The 20,982-nt window shown below is 39.9% G+C and overlaps 2 protein-coding genes across 3 annotated transcripts in view; both read right to left on the reverse strand.

The window, feature by feature from the left end:
• The window catches only part of POLQ (DNA polymerase theta), a 64,548-nt gene extending 62,193 nt beyond the window's left edge, over positions 1–2,355 (reverse strand). Inside the window, exon 1 of the mRNA XM_067302255.1 lies at positions 2,136–2,355. Within this exon, the coding sequence (XP_067158356.1) occupies positions 2,136–2,355 (220 nt within the window). The remainder of the gene's footprint in view (positions 1–2,135) is intronic.
• A 2,182-nt stretch (positions 2,356–4,537) lies between these two features.
• On the reverse strand, positions 4,538–19,604 carry METTL16 (methyltransferase 16, RNA N6-adenosine). 2 transcript variants are annotated; one of them, XM_067302275.1, is made up of 9 exons: positions 19,457–19,604; positions 19,035–19,234; positions 16,512–16,652; positions 14,353–14,468; positions 13,306–13,448; positions 10,475–10,544; positions 6,878–6,967; positions 5,784–5,957; positions 4,538–5,690 (listed from the first exon to the last, which is right to left on the reverse strand). In XM_067302275.1, the coding sequence occupies exons 1-9, from the start codon at positions 19,555–19,557 to the stop codon at positions 5,073–5,075; spliced, it is 1,653 nt and encodes a 550-aa protein (XP_067158376.1). In that variant the 5' UTR covers positions 19,558–19,604; the 3' UTR covers positions 4,538–5,072. The 2 variants fall into 2 exon arrangements, with proteins under 2 accessions (XP_067158376.1, XP_067158366.1); XM_067302265.1 differs by having other exon boundaries at positions 19,452–19,604.
• Between the last annotated feature and the right edge of the window lie 1,378 nt (positions 19,605–20,982).

Here is a 20,982-nt window from a genome sequence, read left to right on the forward strand (position 1 = left end):
ATCCTTACAGAGACTACCGTTTCCTTTTTAGATTATTGCTACAAAGCTTTCAGTAACCTTCACAGATTAGAGAACTACTCAGTCTTTTTCTTGCTTTACCATGAATTAAGAAAACAACATAAGAGAAATAGGCAGCTCAAGCTACTTTGCACAATGTATGTTATTTCTGTTTATCAACACTGATTAGTATCTTCACCATGTTGCCAGTTCCCTTAGGTTAATTACATTCCTTGCTGCTTGTCTCTTTTCTTTATAACCCTAAATAATTTTGTGCCAACTACAGATATTGCCTCTCCCTGGTTCTCCCTTTTTCTAAATCATAAGAAAAGTGAAATTTTTATTCCCCCTTTCCTCATTTGAAATATAAAACAGATTTCTGATCCACAGTAATGCCTCCCCTCTCATCCACAACTACTTAGTTTCTGTAAGAGCATTTTGTGAAAGACCTTGCCAGCACATTTGAAAAACAAGTAATTGTATGAACTGACTCTACTTTACCCATTCTTCTGCTGGCACATTCAAAAAATTGTAAAAGAAGTTTCCAACCATTGTTGCAGCATAAGGGCAGGCTAAATCAGAAATACAAGCATATGTAAGCAGCCAGTATCTTTACCTTCAACAGTAATAATAATCTCAGCTACCTGCTTATGTTAACCCCAACCTACTTGGCACTCATGCACAATCATTATCTCCCCGCAAACATTAGAAATCTAATACAGGCTTAGCTTTGACAAACTCTTTCACTTTGTATAATCAAAGTACTATGCAGACACTAAACAAAAGGTTCAACCCCATCAAGAATGAACAGCAGTGTCCGATAAAGCAGAACAGACTTCCCAAGGGACATTTAGAGGAGGCCAGATTTGCCTGTCCTACAGTGTGACTAAAATGGCAACATTATCATTCATAATATTACAAAAAAGACGATAACAACAGAATCTCAAAATTCTTTCCTAATGTGAAAAGCAATAAACTACATGTAAAAGACAGCATAAGTAAAGGACTACGTGATTCTGCTGTTTGAAGAATACCTGTAGATGTAGCACCAAACACAAGTTTTGAAAGCTTGCGCATCAAGGGATCATTAAAATCTATGTACAAAAGTGTACTACTGCACTTGAATCTTTTTTACCTGCTAGAAAAATGCTAAGAAAGAGTCAAAATGAGGAAGATCTATGTCTTTGGTCAAAAGCACTGGGCATTCAATTTATTTAAAAGAAAATCCTTCCAGGATGCAGAGTCAATTGCGGCACTTACTGTGTCCTCTTCTAGGAGGTGTCTTAAATATTTACCTTGCCCTGCTCAGCCCCATCTGCAGAAGCTGACAAAACCATATCTTGCAGAACATATTCACATCAAGGAGAAGGTGCTACATGACTGTGGAAGAGGCTGAGAGATGTAAATGTTTTCCTTAAAAGTCACAAAAAGGAATGAAGATATAAGATGTTATATAAACATCTTGTAAGTATCTTGTTAAATAAACAAGACGGCATATAGAAAACTACTACACTTCACTGCATTTGCAGGTATCAGGGTACTAACCAGGACCACCTAAAGTGGTGCCTCTAGATGCGACACACTTTACCAGCCCACCAGACTCTTGAATCAATTTAACAACCTAGATGAACCTCACCTCATACAGCAAAGAATAGGGACCATATCGATTGTTGTATTAGGGCAGCACCTAGAGGCTAAGTCAAGAATAAGGCCCGCTGTTAACGTACAAAAGACACGAGCCCGACTTCAAGCAACATACGTAGGGCAGTTTTCTTTCCTTCCTCAGCTAAACGTTAAAGTAGCACAGGAAGATCCTTTGTACGTGTTTGCACGCTACCGCCCGCTTTAACATAAACATGTACCTCAGCCTCCCTCGAGGGAATATTAATATCCCTCAGGAGAGGGATATTAACATGAAGGGCCCGGTGCTTCCCCTTGCCCAAGGGCAGCCCCGGCAGAGCAACCCCTGGGCCAAAGACCCTGCAGCCCGCGTAGGGAGAGGCTCCGGCGCTCAGGGTTCCGCTCGCCCTCCCCCTCCCCGGCCGGGGCGAGCCCCCCCGGGCCCCGCCCCGTCCCCGCCTCATGGCCGTTGCGGACCGTTACGGGGGTGGAGGGGCGCGCTCTCCGGCCGCCGGTACCTGGCGAGCCCGTGCCGGGGCTCGCACTGCCCCGCAGGGAGAGGTCCAAGCCGGGCGGGGGACTCAGTACAGCGCGGCACGGAGTCGCGGGGCCGGACGGGGCAGCCCTCCCCGCCGCGAGAGGAGCGGCCGGGCCGCCCCGCCGCCCTTCGCGAAGCCCCATCGCCGAGGCTGGGGCGACGCCATTAACGCTGCCGCCGCCATCTTCCCGCCGAGCCATTCAAACCCCAGCACCACCCCGAGCCGTGGAGCAGGCGCTGCCTTAACCAGAGCGGCCGCGAACCATAGATGTCGCGCGGCGGCGCTCTGCCCCCTAGCGGGTGGCGCGGGCGCAGGCGGACGGGAGGTCACGTAGGGGGGCGGAGGGGCGCGCGCACCCTACGGAGGGCGCGGTGGCGCGCTCCCGCCGGCTGCCCGAGCAGCGGGGAGCCACAGCCCGCGCGGAGATACCGGCGGTAGCTGCACCGGAGGCGGCCCGGCTGCACGCAGTGCTCCAGCGTAACGAGGAAAAAAGAAAGGGAAAAAGTACTTCTGCGTTCATCTTTTTAAAGAGGATGAGGCCAAAGGCAGCTGCAGCTTTTTCCATCCAAAACTGCCATCTACCGCACAAATCCCAGAACCGTTAGATTTTTCCCAAAGTCAGTTCGGTCCCTGCTATACGTTTCACACCGCCTCCTCCTGTGCCACTCCCCCCTTAACATTTCACTGCAGCAAAAGGATTACGTGCTCCTCCTAGCATCAGCCAAAACACTTCAAGTATTGCCACATCGGCATTTTCAATTTCAAGACACTAATCTTCCCCTAATTACCTTGTTTTTACATGTTTGCTATATACTAATTCCAGAATTTTTATTACTGTTCTTCACCTATACAGGACTGGCCTTTTAAGTGTCATATTCATTTTTGGCAATGCATTTATTTAAAATAAAATGTCAATAGAGCAATTTATCTTCTAAAACAGGATAAAAATCACTCTAATCGTAGACTAGTAGTTTTCTTTTTTAAAATATCATAAATAAGCTCTGGCTTTGGTTAAGCAACACTCAGGAGTGCAAGCTACTCATGTTGTAGAGGTGAAAGAGGTAACTACCACAGCAAGGTAATAGTTTGCTTCAGCAAAACAAGCATATCACAACCACACAGGCTTGCCTTGTACAGCTCTTCATCATCCTTGCAGAAAGAAAGACTGAAAAGATAAGAAGCAGAGAAGGGCACAAAGGACAGACAGCCTTGCTTTCTATATTTTTAATAGCTCAGTTAATTAAAAAAAAGTCTCTTCAAATTCTAAAAGCGTAAGACTATGTCCTAGCTAACATTAAGTTTCACTCCTCCCCAGTATTCCATCAATGACGGAAGCAGCCCTGTGCAAATTCTGTGCTCTGAAGTAAAGCACAGCTCATTAGTTCTAGCCACATACAAGCCATTGTCCATCATCTCCAAAAGAACTGCTAAAAAGCATGATACACAATGGTTAACAATACAGGAAAAAAAAATAAAGCTTTTCTGATTTGTTTTTTATTACAACATGAGAAAAAAAGAACACACTAATCTTTCCAGAAGCATTGATAAATAAGGCTGAATATTCAAAGTGGTTCCAGGAGCATGAACAGATGCAATATTTGCTTCTGTCCATCAGGAGTATATCTTTTATTTTGGGTATCACATACTTACATCCCACAACAGGATCATGCAAACAACATACACAACACAGTTCCTCGTGATGAGCCAGTACAGAACTCTACACAGACACACACACACTTCACTGAAAGAAACCAACAAACATGAGCAAGAAATACTTTCTCTTCATGTTCTGCAGATCTCGAAAGAGAAATGGATCATAGCTTGGGAGGCCAACTCTATGTGATGTAGTACCAGTGCTCATAGTCTCAAACACACACAGACAAATCCCCTCTGAGAAACTCCAGAGAACATTCACGTCCCTCAACCTCTCTTCTCACAAGAAAGAGGTCATTGTCCCAGGAAACCCTGAGAATATAACTGATGGTAGAGAGGACCAGAGAGTCATGTGTGGAAGCAACAGCCTTCTTTCCAGTTGTCTTCCTTCATAATAACCTAAAGCATCTCTACCATATTTGTCCTGCACAAGGAATTTCTCATCTACAGAAAGATGAGGATGTGCTCTCACCCCTGCCATTAAAGCAATCTTAAGATTAAATGGAAGCAAAATCCTTTAGGAGTAATTGTCTGAAACTACAGCAGTATATTTGCACAGGTTTTAGGAACAGCCTAATGGAATAGGCAACATAGTTAAATTCTCTTTAACCCAAACAGCTCAAAGAATCTATTTCATTCTTAAAACTACATTTATGAAGACAGATGCTCAATAATAGTAGGCGCTTCTGTGTTTCAAAGCCAAAGCACCAGAAAAGTACAAAACGTGGTATTTCTAAAGTGATTATTTTAATGAATTGACACTTAGAGGAGGTATCCATCTTTCACTTTGTAGACCAAAGGTTAAATGCATTAAAACAAAGGGAGGCATACTTAATTCCTAAATTGAGGACTCCTAGATGCAGAAGGTAATTCACAAGACAGACTAATCATTTCTTGCATTAGTACTGAAGAAAACGTTTCAGCAAAGATTTCTATTTAGGAACAATATATACTTCTATTGCACCAGAAAGACCAGAATGAGTAGTTGCTATTTAAAATAGTCACAGAATAAACATATTTCACTGTAACATGTAGTTTTACAACTGGAGCACAGCATTTATTACTTTCCCATCAGTTCATGTCCAATGTACTCCATGCAGTTTTAAAAAAAGCTATTTAAAATATAAAAGAGGACTTTAATCTCCATTTTACTATAGTTTTTAAAGGAAAAAGAACAGTTTGTGCTAGCTGAAAGTTCTAGTCAATTAAAAATATCTTAGAAAACTTTGGGGCTGCTCTATTTTACCATAGTAGGAAAAAGGGCTAACTAGCAACCAGGCGAAGAATCTGGTTCCGTAAGTATGTGCACAGTTGGTTCATCAAGTCTCTGTTCTGCCCTTCAACCCAGTGCATTTCTACTAATACATCATTTCCTTCTTTCTTCACATTCATTAAACACTTAAAGAGAAAGCATCTACCAATTTCTTTGGGACTTTGTCCTTTTTCATTTGTTAGATTGCTAGCTTCCTCTGAAGGAGCAGGTTCCTCCTTCACATTACTGGAACCTTTATTAAGTGACCTTTCTGCCTGATTTGCTTCCACGTCCTCCTCCTCCACATGCTCATTGTGTTCTTCTTTGGCAGCAGATTCTTCCGTTAGCTCGTCACCTGCAGTCAAGCAGATATCCTCATCAGGTGCCATTAACCCCATTTCAGAGTCCTCAGTCTTGGGTTTTTCACAGTCTAGATTGTTGCTCATATTTTTCTGGCTGTTTTTTTCCTCTCCTATTGCTTGCAGAACATCTTCAGAAGCTCGAGGAAGTTCTCTTAATTGCCTTACTCTCTCTCGTTTCTTTCGCCTCAGATGAACCCAGGAGTTTTCGATTGCAGTCAGAAACAGGCTAACTTCATCTTTTCCACAGGGAACACGTTTATGTTGAACCTATTATAGAAAACAGCAAAACTTCATACTATCCATTCATCATCATGCTTTAAAGCAGGAGGCTGTTGTAACATATAATATTTAACACCGTACCTTCAGATCATCAAGAATCTTCTCTACCCAGGCTCTAACCACAGCAATGGCTTCTACAGCATCCCAGCCCATAGCTGTAGCTTTGACGGATAACTCTTTGACTGTAGAAGCCAAGACCATGAATGTAATTGGTTTTCGGGGTTTTTCTAGTTTTCTTCTTTTAGAGGGTGGCGACTAAAACAAGCAACAAAAACAGAGTATCACCAAAAAGTTACAAAGCTATGCAGTATTACTTTGCAATGTTACTACTATTGCATGTACTTTTGTACTCAGAATACATATGGATTAAGAGTACAAAGTAAGTCAATAAATATTCTCTGACATGGGCTGTGTTTCACTTCACCTTAAAGAGTTATTTTAAGAAACATCACACAAGAGCATGTATTTTGTGCTAGCCTGACGGACAGAGGAGGATTTTATCTTCAGATGTTAGGCAGAAAGCTCTATCGGTTCCTTCAAATTAGTAGCTCTCTGTAAGCTAAGAAAGCGTGGCTGCTTTTGGGACTAGAGATCAAGTTCTAACATCCAAATTTTGACCTTAATTCATTGAAGTTTAACTTGCATCTTCTACAAAGTTGGTTATTGCATATACCTATATTACAATATATGTACATCTGGATCCAAAAAAGCAACCGGCTCACCGAAGTTAAAATGAACAAGCTCCGCCTATAACCGTGTAGGCAAGTATAAAGGAGCGAGACACGTTCATATCTATTTAGTAACAGAATTTATATGATAAATTAAAATCAAATTCTCAGAGTAGCTTAAACAAACTTTAAATCTAGTTCAAAACTTAGGGATTTAGTAGTATATAAAAAATACGTTATTTGAAGCATGTTAGAAGACTTTCTGAAACCCACAGGAAGTGATTTTTCATTCCTAGTCATAGATCATACATGAGTCTCAAGTAACAACTGCTAACGGATTGGGAGCCAATTAAGAAATCCCGCTGTCCATGCAGTCCAGCCCATCCAACATTCCATACCGAAGGAGAAGAGTTTGTTTCACAGCAGTTTTATCATAGCCCATTAGACATTTTCTCAAATATGAGGCACAGACAATCGCAAGCAAACAAAAATGAAGCTACTACTTACAGGCACTTGTACATCATCATAGAAACTCCATGCCAGTGCCCATCTCATGGTACGCCCTTGACAGAATTCAGTATAGGTAACTTTAGGAACCTATGTAAAAAAGCAATACAACTTTTTTATTTCATATTAATAAATAACTTACTGTTCTACTTCACATACTTTCAAATTAAAAAAAAAAAAAGTTAGCATAGAGCTATTTCCTCCTGATAATAATAGAGATTCTTTCTAACATAGCTCATGGGTGTTAGTGCCAGATGAACCTGGTCAATGCCAAGCCTGGTACTAGAGCCCAGGATTTCCCATCTCTACCCTACCATGTCTGTGCCCTTTGAGAGCTCCAAGTTTAGCAACACTCAACTCTGCCTTTTTTAGGCAGTAACCCAACACTACCTACAGCACACATCTGTATTCTGATTTGCAAAAAGCACATCCTTTCCTCCTTTTTCAGAGCCTACTCCTGGTCCGCATTTGAATGTTGAGCCCATTGCTGTAGCATAAAAACACAGAACAAAGACAGCAATGGGGGCCTGGAAACCAAACCACTCACCTGTCACCAAAGCCATGGGCTTTCACACTTGACCTCCCCCAGACAGACCTCTATATACCACTAATAACACTCATTAACAAACACAGGTGCAAAAAAAAGCAAAGTTAAAAGCAAAGCAGTGTTTTGAGTCACTCCTACAATGGCAATGGCACAAATAAATCCTCCTGAAGGCCTTTAAGCCTTATCAAATATATCACAATCCTAGCTCAGTCAAATTACTCTAGTCAGCCATTCTTATCTTAAAACTCAGTGAGACTTAACAGTGAAGGCTGCTGGAGAATATACAGATAAGCCCAAATGTCAAGCAGCTAGTTACTAGTTCTGGAGAAAATTTGGAGTACTTATCAGTACAATCGTTCGCATTCCCTGGTTTTCAAAAGTTCTGCGTTAGGGAAAGGGATGAGATATTTTAAGGGAGCATTTTATTTTTCTTGTGCAAAAGAAGATACTTATTTTGGTAATAGGTGTTAGTATTCATTTAAACAGCAGTAATCAATACAATTCTGAGGCTAGGTGGCATTACCAAACATGGCATGAGAGATTTCATGAAGATAAGTGATTTTTTAGTTACCTCCATTTTACAGATTAGAAAGTGAAAGTACAAAGCAACTTTCCTAATGTCGCCCAACAAGCCTGTAACAGCTGGAAACCAGATTCAGCCCACCTTCTCCTCACCAGATCCAAGCCTCTACAAGATTAAGTTCTCATTACCACTTCTGTGTACTATAACAGACTAGAGCTTAAGGACTGTACTTTTAATTGTGAGGCATGTAGCCACCCACAGGAGTAACAAAAAAAAAAAAAAGTTACACTTCCACTCCAAAACCCTTCTCTCCATACATTTCTTCCCTTACTCCATGCAACAACATTTCCAGCTTGGCTCACATTCCTTTGCTGTTCCCTCAACCTGTATTTCCATAGAAGCATGTAAGAAGCTTCCTCTTGCCACCTTTCTGCTACTGCAGATGTCATGCTTTCCAGACTACACAATCCAAGTTCACCAAGCTGGGCTTCACAGTGCCAGCCCTCTGCACTTCTTTAGTCAGGCCACCATCTCTAAAGCAGACCCATAACACCCCCTGAGGATGACATGCAAAGTAATTTTCTCTCTGAAACACCTATACCCAGTTTTGGCACATTTGCAGAGGCAAAAAAGGTGGAGTTGACAGGGTTCACTGACCTTCATTTTCCACCATTTCTGATGCTACTCAACTCACTGATATCACTATACATCCCCTCCACTCTCTCCTTTCAGTCTGTTCCCCCAACACAGTCTCAAACACTTTCTCTCCATAGCTCTCCAATTCTTAACTTTTTCTCCAAGCAGAGGAAACGTGCAACTTAGTTTCAGCTGCCTCGTATATTTCAATTACACCTCCCTAAACAAAGATGACTGACAGGTTGCAGTAATGTGCCCTCAAACATCTCTGCATCTTCACCAAAATTCAAGTCTGAACTTACACTGCCCTTAGATATAAAATTCAGATCCAATGTTAGCATTATCTAGTCTTTTCACACATATATGCATTGAGGCATTTATGTACAGAATTGATAAAATGCTATATACTAGCAGGAATAAATATCAAGCATCCTAGTTGATTCTAAAGTATCACCAGCTCCAGAGCTTAAGCCCCAGGCCTGCACAGAAAAATCAGACAAAAATATGGTAGTTTTAAGAAATGCCTTCAAAACAGAGAGAAGAAAAGGTGTTTCTACCCCACCTTTGGGCTCCTAGTTCTACTTTCCCAATAAACACAGAAAATGCCAAGACAAATTGAACCATGAGTGGCTTTTAGAACACTTACACTGCTTACCAACCTGAACCGCAACATAGCAGGCACTTGGTTACAATGAATACAATCCCAGCTCTATTACAAGAGAGATTCTGAACCTGAACAAAATGAAATTGCTAATTTCAAGAACAAAAAAAACAGAAAAGCTCAGTTTTTCTCTGCAATGTTCACGAGGATTTATCTCACTTTATTAATACTGGGGCATAACAGTGCGAGGATAGCAAAGAAAGTCAGGTAATTCAAATTCTGTGTCTAGCTCAGCATCTGCTTTTGTCATCAAGTTTAGAGATTTCTCTCTGGGTTGCAGTTCAGATTTCAGGGAATTAATTTCACCATCCATTCTCCTTCCTTCCACTCTTCACTACATACAATGAGAGAGCTCATAATCATTTTCTTTGTAAGCAAATTATAGAAGACCTAACCATCCTTGGGAAAGCCAAAATAAGTCCTTTGCATACCCTTCTTGCATCAAAAGAGATTAGGGGCACAAGGTTCCAGAGTTTACTTGATGCCAGAATTGCGCACAAAGAAAACAGTAACATAATATAAATGTTAATATATAGTTTTATACTATGTGTATCTGTTGACAAACGTATTCCAACATTCAAAAGGCAATTCAATGAGAAAAGGCTAGGTTGCAAAATCTGTGTCAGAGCAAGACAGGAAATGAAGAATGAGGAGGATATAGTATTGTCTCAGATAAAGAGCTAGGAAGAAGTCAGAGGCCCTAGTAACAGCAAGCTCTATGACATACGGGAGACAAAACATGAGACCTATTCATCTAACTGAAGCTCAACCTCTTCAGTGTCTTTGGGGTTTTTTTTGCAAACATTACCAGCTTCAACTGTTAGTGAATTAGAAGAATAATAGTAAATCTCTTTAAAAGAAATTGTAACTATTTTTTTTTTTAAATCAACCAAATTGTTAGATTTCATGTTAGCTAAGAGGAAAGAAAGCTAGAAATTTTCACAAAGGACCCGTTAGGCTATTTCAAAACAGAAGTCCCTGTATATTCTAAAAAGGATGAAGACATGATTCTAAACATGATAAGGACACACAAATCTGAAGATGATATGGCATTATTTATACACTGGCTTTGAATCTTCAATAATTAAATCAACTGCTTTGAGTGCTTCCCTAACAAAGAATCACAGTTTCTTCTTGTAAATAATAATTCAGATAGCACATACGCTCTGGAATAAAGTATATACTGCATTGAACACATACAGGATATGCATGGAGTATATACAAACTTACCCCCTGGATTCGAAGTTCCTCTTTCAATGGTGCTAAACTGCATTTCTTTCCCAGCATGCAACTGTACCATCTGCAGACAATATATTAAAGTGTTTTACAAATACAGATCATTTGAAAATGGCAACTAACAGAAAGAACTACTCGGATCAGGAATCTGCAAGTGCAGTAAGAGATTTAAAACCTGGGTACAAAAAGGGTTATCTGTAAATATAATGTACTAAAGAATGAAAATTAGAGTTCCTGTGTTATGGACAGTTTCCCCAAGACTTATCATGCATCTTCATTGAAGACAAGCACCTTAAACTGATCACATATACATGTTAAATAGAATCAATTTTCACAGTGTACAGTAAACTAAAAAAATTAAGAGAATTGGATATTAAGGAACAATCATTTAATCTGATTTTCTGCATAATGCAATATACAGAGTTTCATGCAGCAATACTTATGTTAAACCCCAAAATTTCTGGCAAAACTAAAACATACATCTTTCCCAAAATTACAAAACACAGAACCTGCAACTCCTAGCTGAGGGGGCAGGGGAAGGGAAGAGAAGGAACCACACGTGACCAATATCTCCTGGCCCAAGGAAGTTTCAGTCTTCTATTCCAATAACAGTTCATTGCTTTAGCCCTTTGGCAGAGCTGTCAAACCTCATCCCTAACAAAATAGGAAACCAACACAGTATTTTAAGCTATTCTTCCTATAGCAGAGTCTCCAAGCCAGTTTATTCAAAAACATAAACCAAATCACTCCTACCCACAACACACAGAGAGCTTACTTTTCCTAAATATGATACATAGTTAGCAACTGGGCATATTCTATACCTTGTGCTATCAATTTATCAGATCAAGAGATACCCTTCTCCTTCCCTGTGGAGTGGTGTTGCCAGGAGAAGCAGTACAGGAACAACGCATTCCTCATAATTTCACATCACCTTTTCAAGACAGACTTCTAGCCTGAGAGTAGCGTCAGTTTGTTCTCTATTACATTTGCCACTTGAATTCCTTCCAAAGGCTTCAAACAGCAATTTATGAATAGCACATTTCTCCTGAATCTACACACACCAAGTGGGACCAGTAACAAAGTTGCTTTGCATTTCCAGAACTCACCACAGACACATCCCTTGTCCTAGTACACAGAACCACGTAAGTCCTAAATTGTACCTGTGCTTTCCAGATCGTATTTTACACAGTATACTATATGGTCCCATGGAAACTACACTGGTAGAATAAAACCACTACACATCAGAAAGAAGACATACAAAGGACAAAGACATCCAGTTGTAAGTGGAAGAACATTTTTAAAAAATAGTCACTTCCTCTCATCTCCCAAACCTGATGCTCAAAGAGAGCTTACAAAACACCTCAATTATTTCCTTAGCTGCATCCTCAGATAACTCCTCTAACACAGATTCTATTAAGTGATACATTTATTAGTGTTGCATGAAGATGTATTTCTCCTACATAGATGTTTTGCCTCCCCTCCCCCATGCTATTGCTGATTAAACTCAGAACTGTTTCAGCTTGTACTTAGCTTTGAAAAATCACTGCATTTATTTCAGACCTGAAAAAGAGCATGCAAACTTAAAAGCTTGTCTACATCAACTACACTAAAATAACATTTTACTCACTAACTTTGACAGCAACAACAACTATTTTTCAATGTCTTTGCTGGCATAAACAAGATTGCTATAAGTTTCAAAACCTTAATTCTTGTGGCTCCTAACTACTTCTAAATCTCAAAACTTCTAGTGTATCATTTTGCCATACTATATATCCACTTCTTATATGTCACAAGATTTCAGAGGTAAATAAGAAAGGAAGGATATAAAAACAATGTTTAAACTTTTGCAGAATTGCAGCCTATGCAAGCCTCCACTTTTCTTCTTCAAAGCACTGCAAGATGGAGGCACTTTTAATACAGCCAAATGCAGTTTTGCTTTGTCTTGTTTTTCCAAAAATGGAATATATTCTTTATGTTTACAGATCTATCACTGAAAAACAAACATTCTAAAGAAAAGATGTGGTATTGGATAGATGAAGATGAGCTCCTAATGCAATGCTCTGCCCAGAATGGTCTTGAAAAAATAAAAAATAAAAAAGTCCTCTTGAATGTGTAATAAGAAGGAAGCTTGTATTACCTTTGCTTAGAGCACTGGTGAAGCCCTGGAAATACACACACAAAATTTTAGCTGCTTCATTTTAGAAGGATATTAATAAAAAAACTGAAGGAAGCTGCCAGAAGAGCTAGAGGAATAATGTACAACATGGCGAGGGAAAAAAAAAAAAAGTCTGATTGTGGAAAAAAATGAAGACCTGCCATCTGTTTATCTTGTTCAAAAGAAAGTCTGGCTATGATTTCTATCACAGCTTATATTTACCCAAGGTGGCATTCAGTACTATAGTACCCTTTAGCAGACAAAGCAATAAGTTACCAAAATTCAACCAGGAAATGGTGGAAACTTAGGTAATGAACAGATACCTAAGCACAGTGATAAATCTTCTTATCTCAGATGCACTTAAAAATCACCACTGACTGTCTTCAACAAACATATGTGTTAGTTTGGCTGCAAACTACAGGGGTCACGTGTACTGGCTTTAAGGCCTTCGCCTTTACATACCTGTAACTGACAAGGGGTTGTAATTTGCTTGATGCTCAAGAACAATTAATTTTCTATAAACTGAGAATAAATTACTAATGTGTAACATTACACAAAGTTAATAGATATCGCTGGACCACAGCTACATTCCTCACTAAAAATATCACTGTCACATGACTGCAGCCAAAGCAGCGGATAAAGGTTTGTTTAACTGGAACAAAGCACTTACCGTAATCTCTTTTTAAGTTGCAGACTATCATGAATAATTCTTTTGACAAATTCTAGTTCTCCCCCCTCAGCCATGATTTCTGTGATCCCTCCAGTATTTACAGAACTGGGAGGAGGTCGCCGTGGGTTTCGAGAATTTACTCCCTGGATAAGAGAAAGAGTGCTTGAAAGACAAACATTTCATTAAATGTTGAGCTTCTTTACATACTGCTTCCTGGCTCAATCTTCAGCAGGTAGCAAATGTGTCAAAACCTCTAGTTGTCTTCCACCCATCACAAACATGGACAATAGACAAATATACATTAAAACACATATAACAGCTGATACTAACTGCTATCCACTTTGTTGTATCTAACTTCGTACTTGAATGAAAGGCAGACATTCTGGCAGACAAACTTTTCCCCTTGCTAAAACAAGCATGATCCCAATCCACAACTAAGCCTCCCAGTGTAGTCATATAAATGAATAATACCCGAGCAAATTCCCTACAATCTCAAACAAAGGTAAGTTACTTGTCACACATCAATATCCTGCTAACATGCAATATGTGGTTCCGCCACATTTAAGACATGCTGGTAAATAACACTTAAATCTTTTATATGGCCCCATATTATGGAGGTTAAGTTTCTGACTGTATTTACTAGGTACTACAAGAACAGCTTGGAGCTGTATGGTATTGCCTAAATCACTAAGGAAACAAAAAATTACACAGAGGCATGATTCCAGAAACTCATTCCTCTCACCATAATCAACTGGCACTTGATTTCAGATGGTGGGTAGCTATCTACTTTCCAAAATAATTCTGTGAAATAAAAAGAACTTGTGAAAAAAAATTCTACATCCTTCACTTCTGAAAGGGTAACAGCTAAGTTTTTCAATTCTCCGGGGGGGGGGGGGGGGGGAGGGGGGAAACAAACTTTAATGCTCTTTCATAATCATTCGGGATTTTCCACTGAACTTTCCACCAGGGAAGAGGCTAAACTATTGCTACCCTCCCACTCACTAAACACTGGAATAAGTGCATACAGCATTCAGTTTGTTAGGTTACCTTTGCTTCCAACTGGTTGGCAAAAAAGGGAGGGTTGCACATGCAAAAATCATAAACAATCTCAGATTCTTCTTTCAGTGCATCCATTAGAAGAGTCTTCTGTGGTACCTTAACCACTAACAGAAAACACAGAAGTTTAGTCAGTAAGGAGCTTTATAATTTAGCTAGTGTGCCATAGTTGTTTCAGTGTGTGTGTGGGGGGGGGGGACAATATATTCTACAAAAACTCTGTTTTCTAAACAATATATTCTACATAAACCATAATAAATATCAACATAATTATATTGCAAATAATGACTTTAGGTTAAGGATTAGCCTACAAACAGATTGTGTATATATATACACATATGGTATGTGTACACACACACACACACACACATATATATATATATATGGTAGTAGAATTAAATGAGTCAGTTTAAAACAATAGTAGTTGCTCCAGCTATCCTGATGCAAGTACAAATTCAAATTCAAAAATTAATACAAGTGTCAATCAATCATCACACAGGCTAGTCAGAGATAAAAATCCCACCTCTAAACATTAATAATTTTAGATACAGAATTCTGGAATTATTATACCACAAAATGGTGGTCTTTGGACTTTCTAGAGTGCAAAACTAAGACCAAGGAAGACTTTAAGATAAAGCTATCTTCAATGAAGTTATGTGACACAGAGACTAACTTTAAATCTAACCTTATAATAAAACAGCATTATTGTGTTTTAGCAATACTATGTACTTTTACACAATTTAGAAGAACCACATGGAAAGAAGACAGACAAGAGTTCCTTTTCCCACAAATCATCTGCTTACTAGGGTCCAAAAACTTATTATTTAGGGACCAGCCTCAAGGATTATGGCCAACGTCCCATAGATTTCCATCATCTTTCCCCAAGGGTTACATAATTTCCTTGGAAACTAGAATTTGTTGTTAGAGTCTTGTCACACATGTTTCTACAGACCATGGGGGCTCCGGTCCAAGAAACAGGAAATTAAATATGAAAGGTACATTCCATACTTATGGAAAACACAGTTACGGATGAAGCCCAGATCAAAGATCTAAAAAGACTAATACAAGCAGGACTTCTTGTAGACTTAATCAGTGCTGCAACTTACAGATAAGGCACCCAGGACCAATATATTTAGAATGAAGCCAGAGGCACTACACCCCTCCCCTCCTAACATTTACTACTACAGTTTATTATGATCCTAAAACACAAAGTTAGTGTAGCAAGCAACTACCAATGTTCAGGTTATATTATCTGACAAGAACAATAGCTAGAATACCCGCAGACTTTAAAGCTGCATTCCTAAAGGTCATAACTACTTGTCATTTCCAGCCAGCAGCTGGCTACAGGTACCATCAGTGGCAGGCCCTTGCCCATGACTCTGCCCAACAGCAACTGGTCATTTACTTCAGCTTATCACCTTAGGCACTGCAGCTTCATCAGAGACACTTTCCTTGGCCAGAGGTTCTTCCAGTAAAGTCAACCCCCACACCAGTAAGAATCCTATGATGGCAACAGTAACAGAACACTGTCATGGTTCCCCACATCGAGTTCTGGATCTTCAAGACCAACGTGCAGGACAAACCAAGAGGAAGACATTTTGGTTAAAAGGATACTACCAAAATCCAGCAGAACTAAGGTCTTTATTTCAGGGCTGAATGATGGACATGCTTTATAAACATCAGTATCCCACAAGAAATTTTTCAAGCCCATCCATAGAGCAAGTCTGGCATTTGGCAACTGTCAAAGGCATTGTTAAGACCTAATTCAGAAACAAAGACCAAGTATTTGAGCAGGTACATGGCAGTATCACGCAAATTATCTGGGGGGAGCAATTCATGCCTCCTGGTAGCAGAAACAGCATGAACACTAAGAAACACATCAGTAACAGACAAAGAATATGAGGAAAAAAAAGATCTCTCAGATGAAGCTGAACTTTCACATTCTTATACGGATGGTTCTTTATCCACACATTCCACACCAGACAGGCTGTGTCTTTCTGGATTAAGCATGCATGGGCCTTACTAAACACTGCTTCAGTAAAATCAATGAAGCATGTCTTTGGCAGGAACACCAATTCCAATTTGCCACTGAACATGGCAAAAGTATGTCACAACATCTGTATGCTACTAAATATCTTATAACATCATACCTTTTATAAGATCAGACAAGTTATTCTGTTCCACATTTTTCTTGGCATAATTGAAGCACATATCATCCACTTCTGTTGCAAGAAAGTACCAGCCATTCAAAGTTGCTCCAAGTAATGGGTATATGCAAGATGCCCCTGTCCCTGCAGAAAAGTCATAGAAAAAGGCAAAATAAGTCTCTGGTGTTATACAGTGTGTGGCTGTTAACTACATACTGTTTACAACATAAACATCTAATTTCAAGAAAACACTGATTATAAACCACCCACTAATCAGTTTTTTAGTGAACTTTATTTTCTTAATTTAAAATAGAGCACAGTCAAAGATACACTTTTAGTATAGAACATTTCCATCCTGCCTGGAAATAAGTAATCTAGAAAGAAAATCAACTTCTTTGTTAAACTGCTTCTTCTATAGGACAATGATTGATTTATACAGTGAAAGCCAAATATATTCTGATTTTCTAAAAAAGCTAACTACTGACAAATATATTTTTCTGCATTTTTCTAGAGCAAAAAAATTTACTTTGATGCATATGGCAATCATAAAAAAGAAAATGACATCTCTGTAACATCAGACTTTTTTCCCCTAATACTTAAAACAGTCAAAGAATCAGGGATGCCAATTAAGCTATTTAAGAAGAGAGCCTGACAGATGCAAACTTGGTCACAAAGAGAAATGTATACTAGCATAAAGTGACACCTTTTTATAATTATAGCAGATCTAGGGGATCCAATTACAACTAACAATCAGACTTGGGATTAATGAAAACAGATACAAGAAAAAGAAACCTTACCACTACAAAACTAGAGTTCAGAGATTTATCAAGAGTTTACATAGGAATCATATACTTTCCTTTTCATTATGGCAGACAAGAGTTACTGTTATACTGGCTTATTAAAATACAAGTAATAATGGCTGCAAGTAAGCAAAAGCATGCAGAGCTATCGCCAGCATTCCTCTTATGTTCCTCTTGGATGACTACTGGTTTCCCAGAGTTTGGATTTACAAAGCTCACTGCAAACTCCAACTTCAGATTCTCCAATAGCTGGAGGACAGAATCTGTCTCCTGTACTTAGCCACCTACTGTGATGAAATTCATAGAAATTGTTTTTTAAAAAGCTATCTAATATCAAATGCGTAAAAGCTCTCTAACAAGTTCAAAAGTTATCCAAGGAAAGCAGCTGTGCCCACACAAGGTGATGATATAAGCCTCATCTCCACTGGAGCTCAAGCTAAAAATGTAAGTCAGCAAATTGCAGCAATTGAAAAGCTGTATTAACAGTTTAAAAAATATATATATATCACACTAGCGAATGCCAAGGAAAAAAAAAAGAACAGTAACTGAGATTACTGAACCCAAGCTTTGAGGAAGTCAGTAACTAGCATTTTAACTCAAAACAGAGAGTAAGAGACAAGTGACACCTCAAAACTCAAGAAGTTAAAAAGGAGATTCCTACTTCCCTTAATTTCATCAAATATTTACTTTAGCACAAAGCAATCTAAAAAATTAGTCTTTGAATTGTAAAGGAAGATTGTGTTGGCAAAAATTAGAAATGTGAGCTAAACTCAAGTATGCCATCCTAGGTACCTTTTACATAATTCATACAGAATCAAAAAAGCATGGAATCCAAATGCTAATTTTACTAGCTGTATGTGGAACAGTTACTTCCTTCTTCTACAAGGATTTGTTTTATTTCTAATGAAAACTAAATGATGTGCATCAGTGTACACCTTAATTATTCAGTAGAGGTGTGAATTTATAAGTTTGCGCTGATCTGCTGCTTGATCCAGATATTATCAGGTAAAACTGAACAAGCTGCAATATTCATAGACACACACTACCAAAAGATATCATCAATTTGTGGATGCCTAGTCTAGCTTAAACAGTACTTTGTTTTCTACAGATATACAGAAAATCCTGACCATCTGCATTTCCCTGATTTTTAATTAAACTTCTTTTATAGTTTAGCTCATGAATATCTCTGCATTGAAAAAAAAAGCTTAAAAAAAGACTGATCAGTCATCTATTAAATACACCAAAAAACACAGAAAAATTCTTATTAAAAGACAGCACTAGAAAATATTGTTATGAAGCCTACAAACATCTCTCACACAGATATTCGAAAGCAAAAGAGAATGTTAATATAACTCACCAGTTAGAAGACTGAGAAGAAATGCAATCAAAAATTGAGAGACGGAGAGACACTTCCTTTGGAATCGCATTTTTGTCTCAGTTACTAACAGTGCAATTTTGAATACAAAACAAAGCTATATTCAAGAGAGTTCAGTGCCACAAAAAGCAAAAAATAATTGCCTGCTACAGTCATTCTTATGTTTGTGCAAAGAAACACAGCCCAAGAAAAAACCATCTGAAATACCAGTACATTGCCAGTTTCACCATCATCATGTTCATGTTTGCTTATCAAATTTAAGACTCCTCTACTCATGTATAACAAGTTTTATTAACTAGTTTTATTGATAGCAAATAATTAAAAGTTTTGTTAATAACTTATTCCAAATACCTATGTCAATTCCTCGCCTAAGAACTTGCTTATCGGCCTCCTGATGACCGATAAGATCTTCCACCCAGTGGATATAGTTCAGTCGCAAGGGAACAGTAGGAATAAGCCTTTCCAAGGGGATGTCGATCGTAAGTCCAAAATCTTCTTTCAGGAGAGTGCACGTCAGAGCCCTCACCGCTTCGGGGTCCTTGAAGTTCAGGCTGAAAGGTACAACAAGCGACTAACAGAAAGCACACCACCAGCACGACTTCAAGCCCTGGATTCCGACACACACGGAGCTCGGGCGCTCCCGCCTCCTCAGTGAGAGGGCCCCCCCGGCGCCGGGAGGTCGAGGGAGCCGTTGAACCGCCCCTCCCTCATGGTGGCCCCGGAAACAACCCCCTCCCCCCCCCCAGCCCAACGGCCGCGCGGCCCTACCTCACCCTGCCGGACAGGGTGGCCTGCACGTGCTGCCGGAACTCGGGGTACTTGGAGGCCAGGTAGGCGAAGTCGGGCGGTTTGTCCTTGTAGCGGTTTCGCGCATGCATGGACTTGTTGAGGGCCATGGCGGCGGGGGGGGGAGCGCGAAGCGAAGTGGGGGCGGGGGGAACCTGCCTCGCGGCCGCCCAGCTCAACACCCGCGCCTGCCGCCGTCACAGCTCCCAGCGCGCACCGCGGCGCGTGCGGCGGCCGGTTGGGATGTACCAATGCCGTGCGGGGGGGGACGCTGAGCGGAGCGGCGGCAAGAGAGCGGCTTCACCAGCTGGCTGAGGCGCCTCACGGCTCCCTCTATGGCGAATCGGGGACGGGCCAGCGTCTCCAGGCTGTGTGCGCTTCCCCCCGGGGCTGCTGCCCCATCGAGAGTTGCCCGGTGGGCGGCGGCACACCCTGCGAGGGCACCGGCTCTCCTCACGGGGCGGCCTCCCAGGACACCGCTGTTTCCTGGCAGGCTCAAGCCCACGCCGAGTCTGAATGTTAAGGGAGCTTAATATTCCCACAGGCTCCCTTCCGCCCCTCTAAAAATATAATTTTCCCTCACCAACTTACCCTGTGGCCTATTGGCTTATTTTGGGTGTTAGGAATTGGTGGCGTCACCTGGCCTTTATCATACCTCCTAGAAATTATTCAACGTATATGGAGTTGGATTTTATAATGCCCTACAAACAAATTACAGTTTCACAGGCATTCTTGAAAATCTGACTTTGGAGTTTTGCATAGCAAATGTAATATTTTGACTGAGGGCTTTGAGGGAAAATGATGCTAGTATTGATAAAAAGCTTTTATTCTATGTGTCTGCAGACATGTATACCACAGAGAACAAAAAAACCCTTATTTTTACATGTGCTACTTTCCCACGGGAAAGAAAAAAGGAAACAATGTAATTAAAACTTCTTCAAGTTAGAGAACAGAAGGAAAATGTTTTTCACCATCTTTCATGTTCCATACCCTTCCATAAAGGGGAGAAAAAGAAGATAAAACTCAGAAAAATTAAACGATTCAAACAATTTCCAAGACTTTTCTATACAGTTATTTTTACAGGACAACATCCATTTCTGACCAGCAGTAACACTCACCTTCCTTGCAGAGGTTCACTGATGTCATCACTTAAAAGCACACCACAGAATTTCTTAATTTGTCTTCTCACTCTTCTATGGCTTTGGCTTTTAAACTATTAAAAATAAACCATTAAACCTTAAATGATTATATGAGGTATACAGGATAGAGCACACATAACTTCAGTAACTTCAGTAACTTTTGTTATTGGGTTTCATTAATTTTTAGAGCAATAATTAGAAATGGGACCCTACTAATTTCTTCCTTGGCACAGAAATCACTCAAGTGGGATTAAGGGTGGGTTGTAATCCCACACTTGCTAAAAGAATGATGTTTCTGTGGATAATCTCCATGCAATCAGCTCAGACTGTCGACCTGTATAAGTATCATGTTGTGCAAAACAGCTTAATTAAAA

Source organism: Apteryx mantelli, chromosome 1 (genome assembly GCF_036417845.1).
Source record: "Apteryx mantelli isolate bAptMan1 chromosome 1, bAptMan1.hap1, whole genome shotgun sequence".
Taxonomy (NCBI): domain Eukaryota; kingdom Metazoa; phylum Chordata; class Aves; order Apterygiformes; family Apterygidae; genus Apteryx; species Apteryx mantelli.

Bases quoted from the DNA above. Each gene is read 5' to 3' on its own strand.
- METTL16 (XM_067302265.1), bottom strand. From the start codon at position 19,579: ATGGCCCTCAACAAGTCCATGCATGCGCGAAACCGCTACAAGGACAAA. The intron at 19,235-19,451 runs GTAGGGCCGCGC...TGTACCTTTCAG, and splicing joins ACCCTGTCCGGCAGGGTGAG to CCTGAACTTCAAGGACCCCG. The intron at 16,653-19,034 runs GTATTTGGAATA...ACTTTTCTGCAG, and splicing joins TAGGCGAGGAATTGACATAG to GGACAGGGGCATCTTGCATA.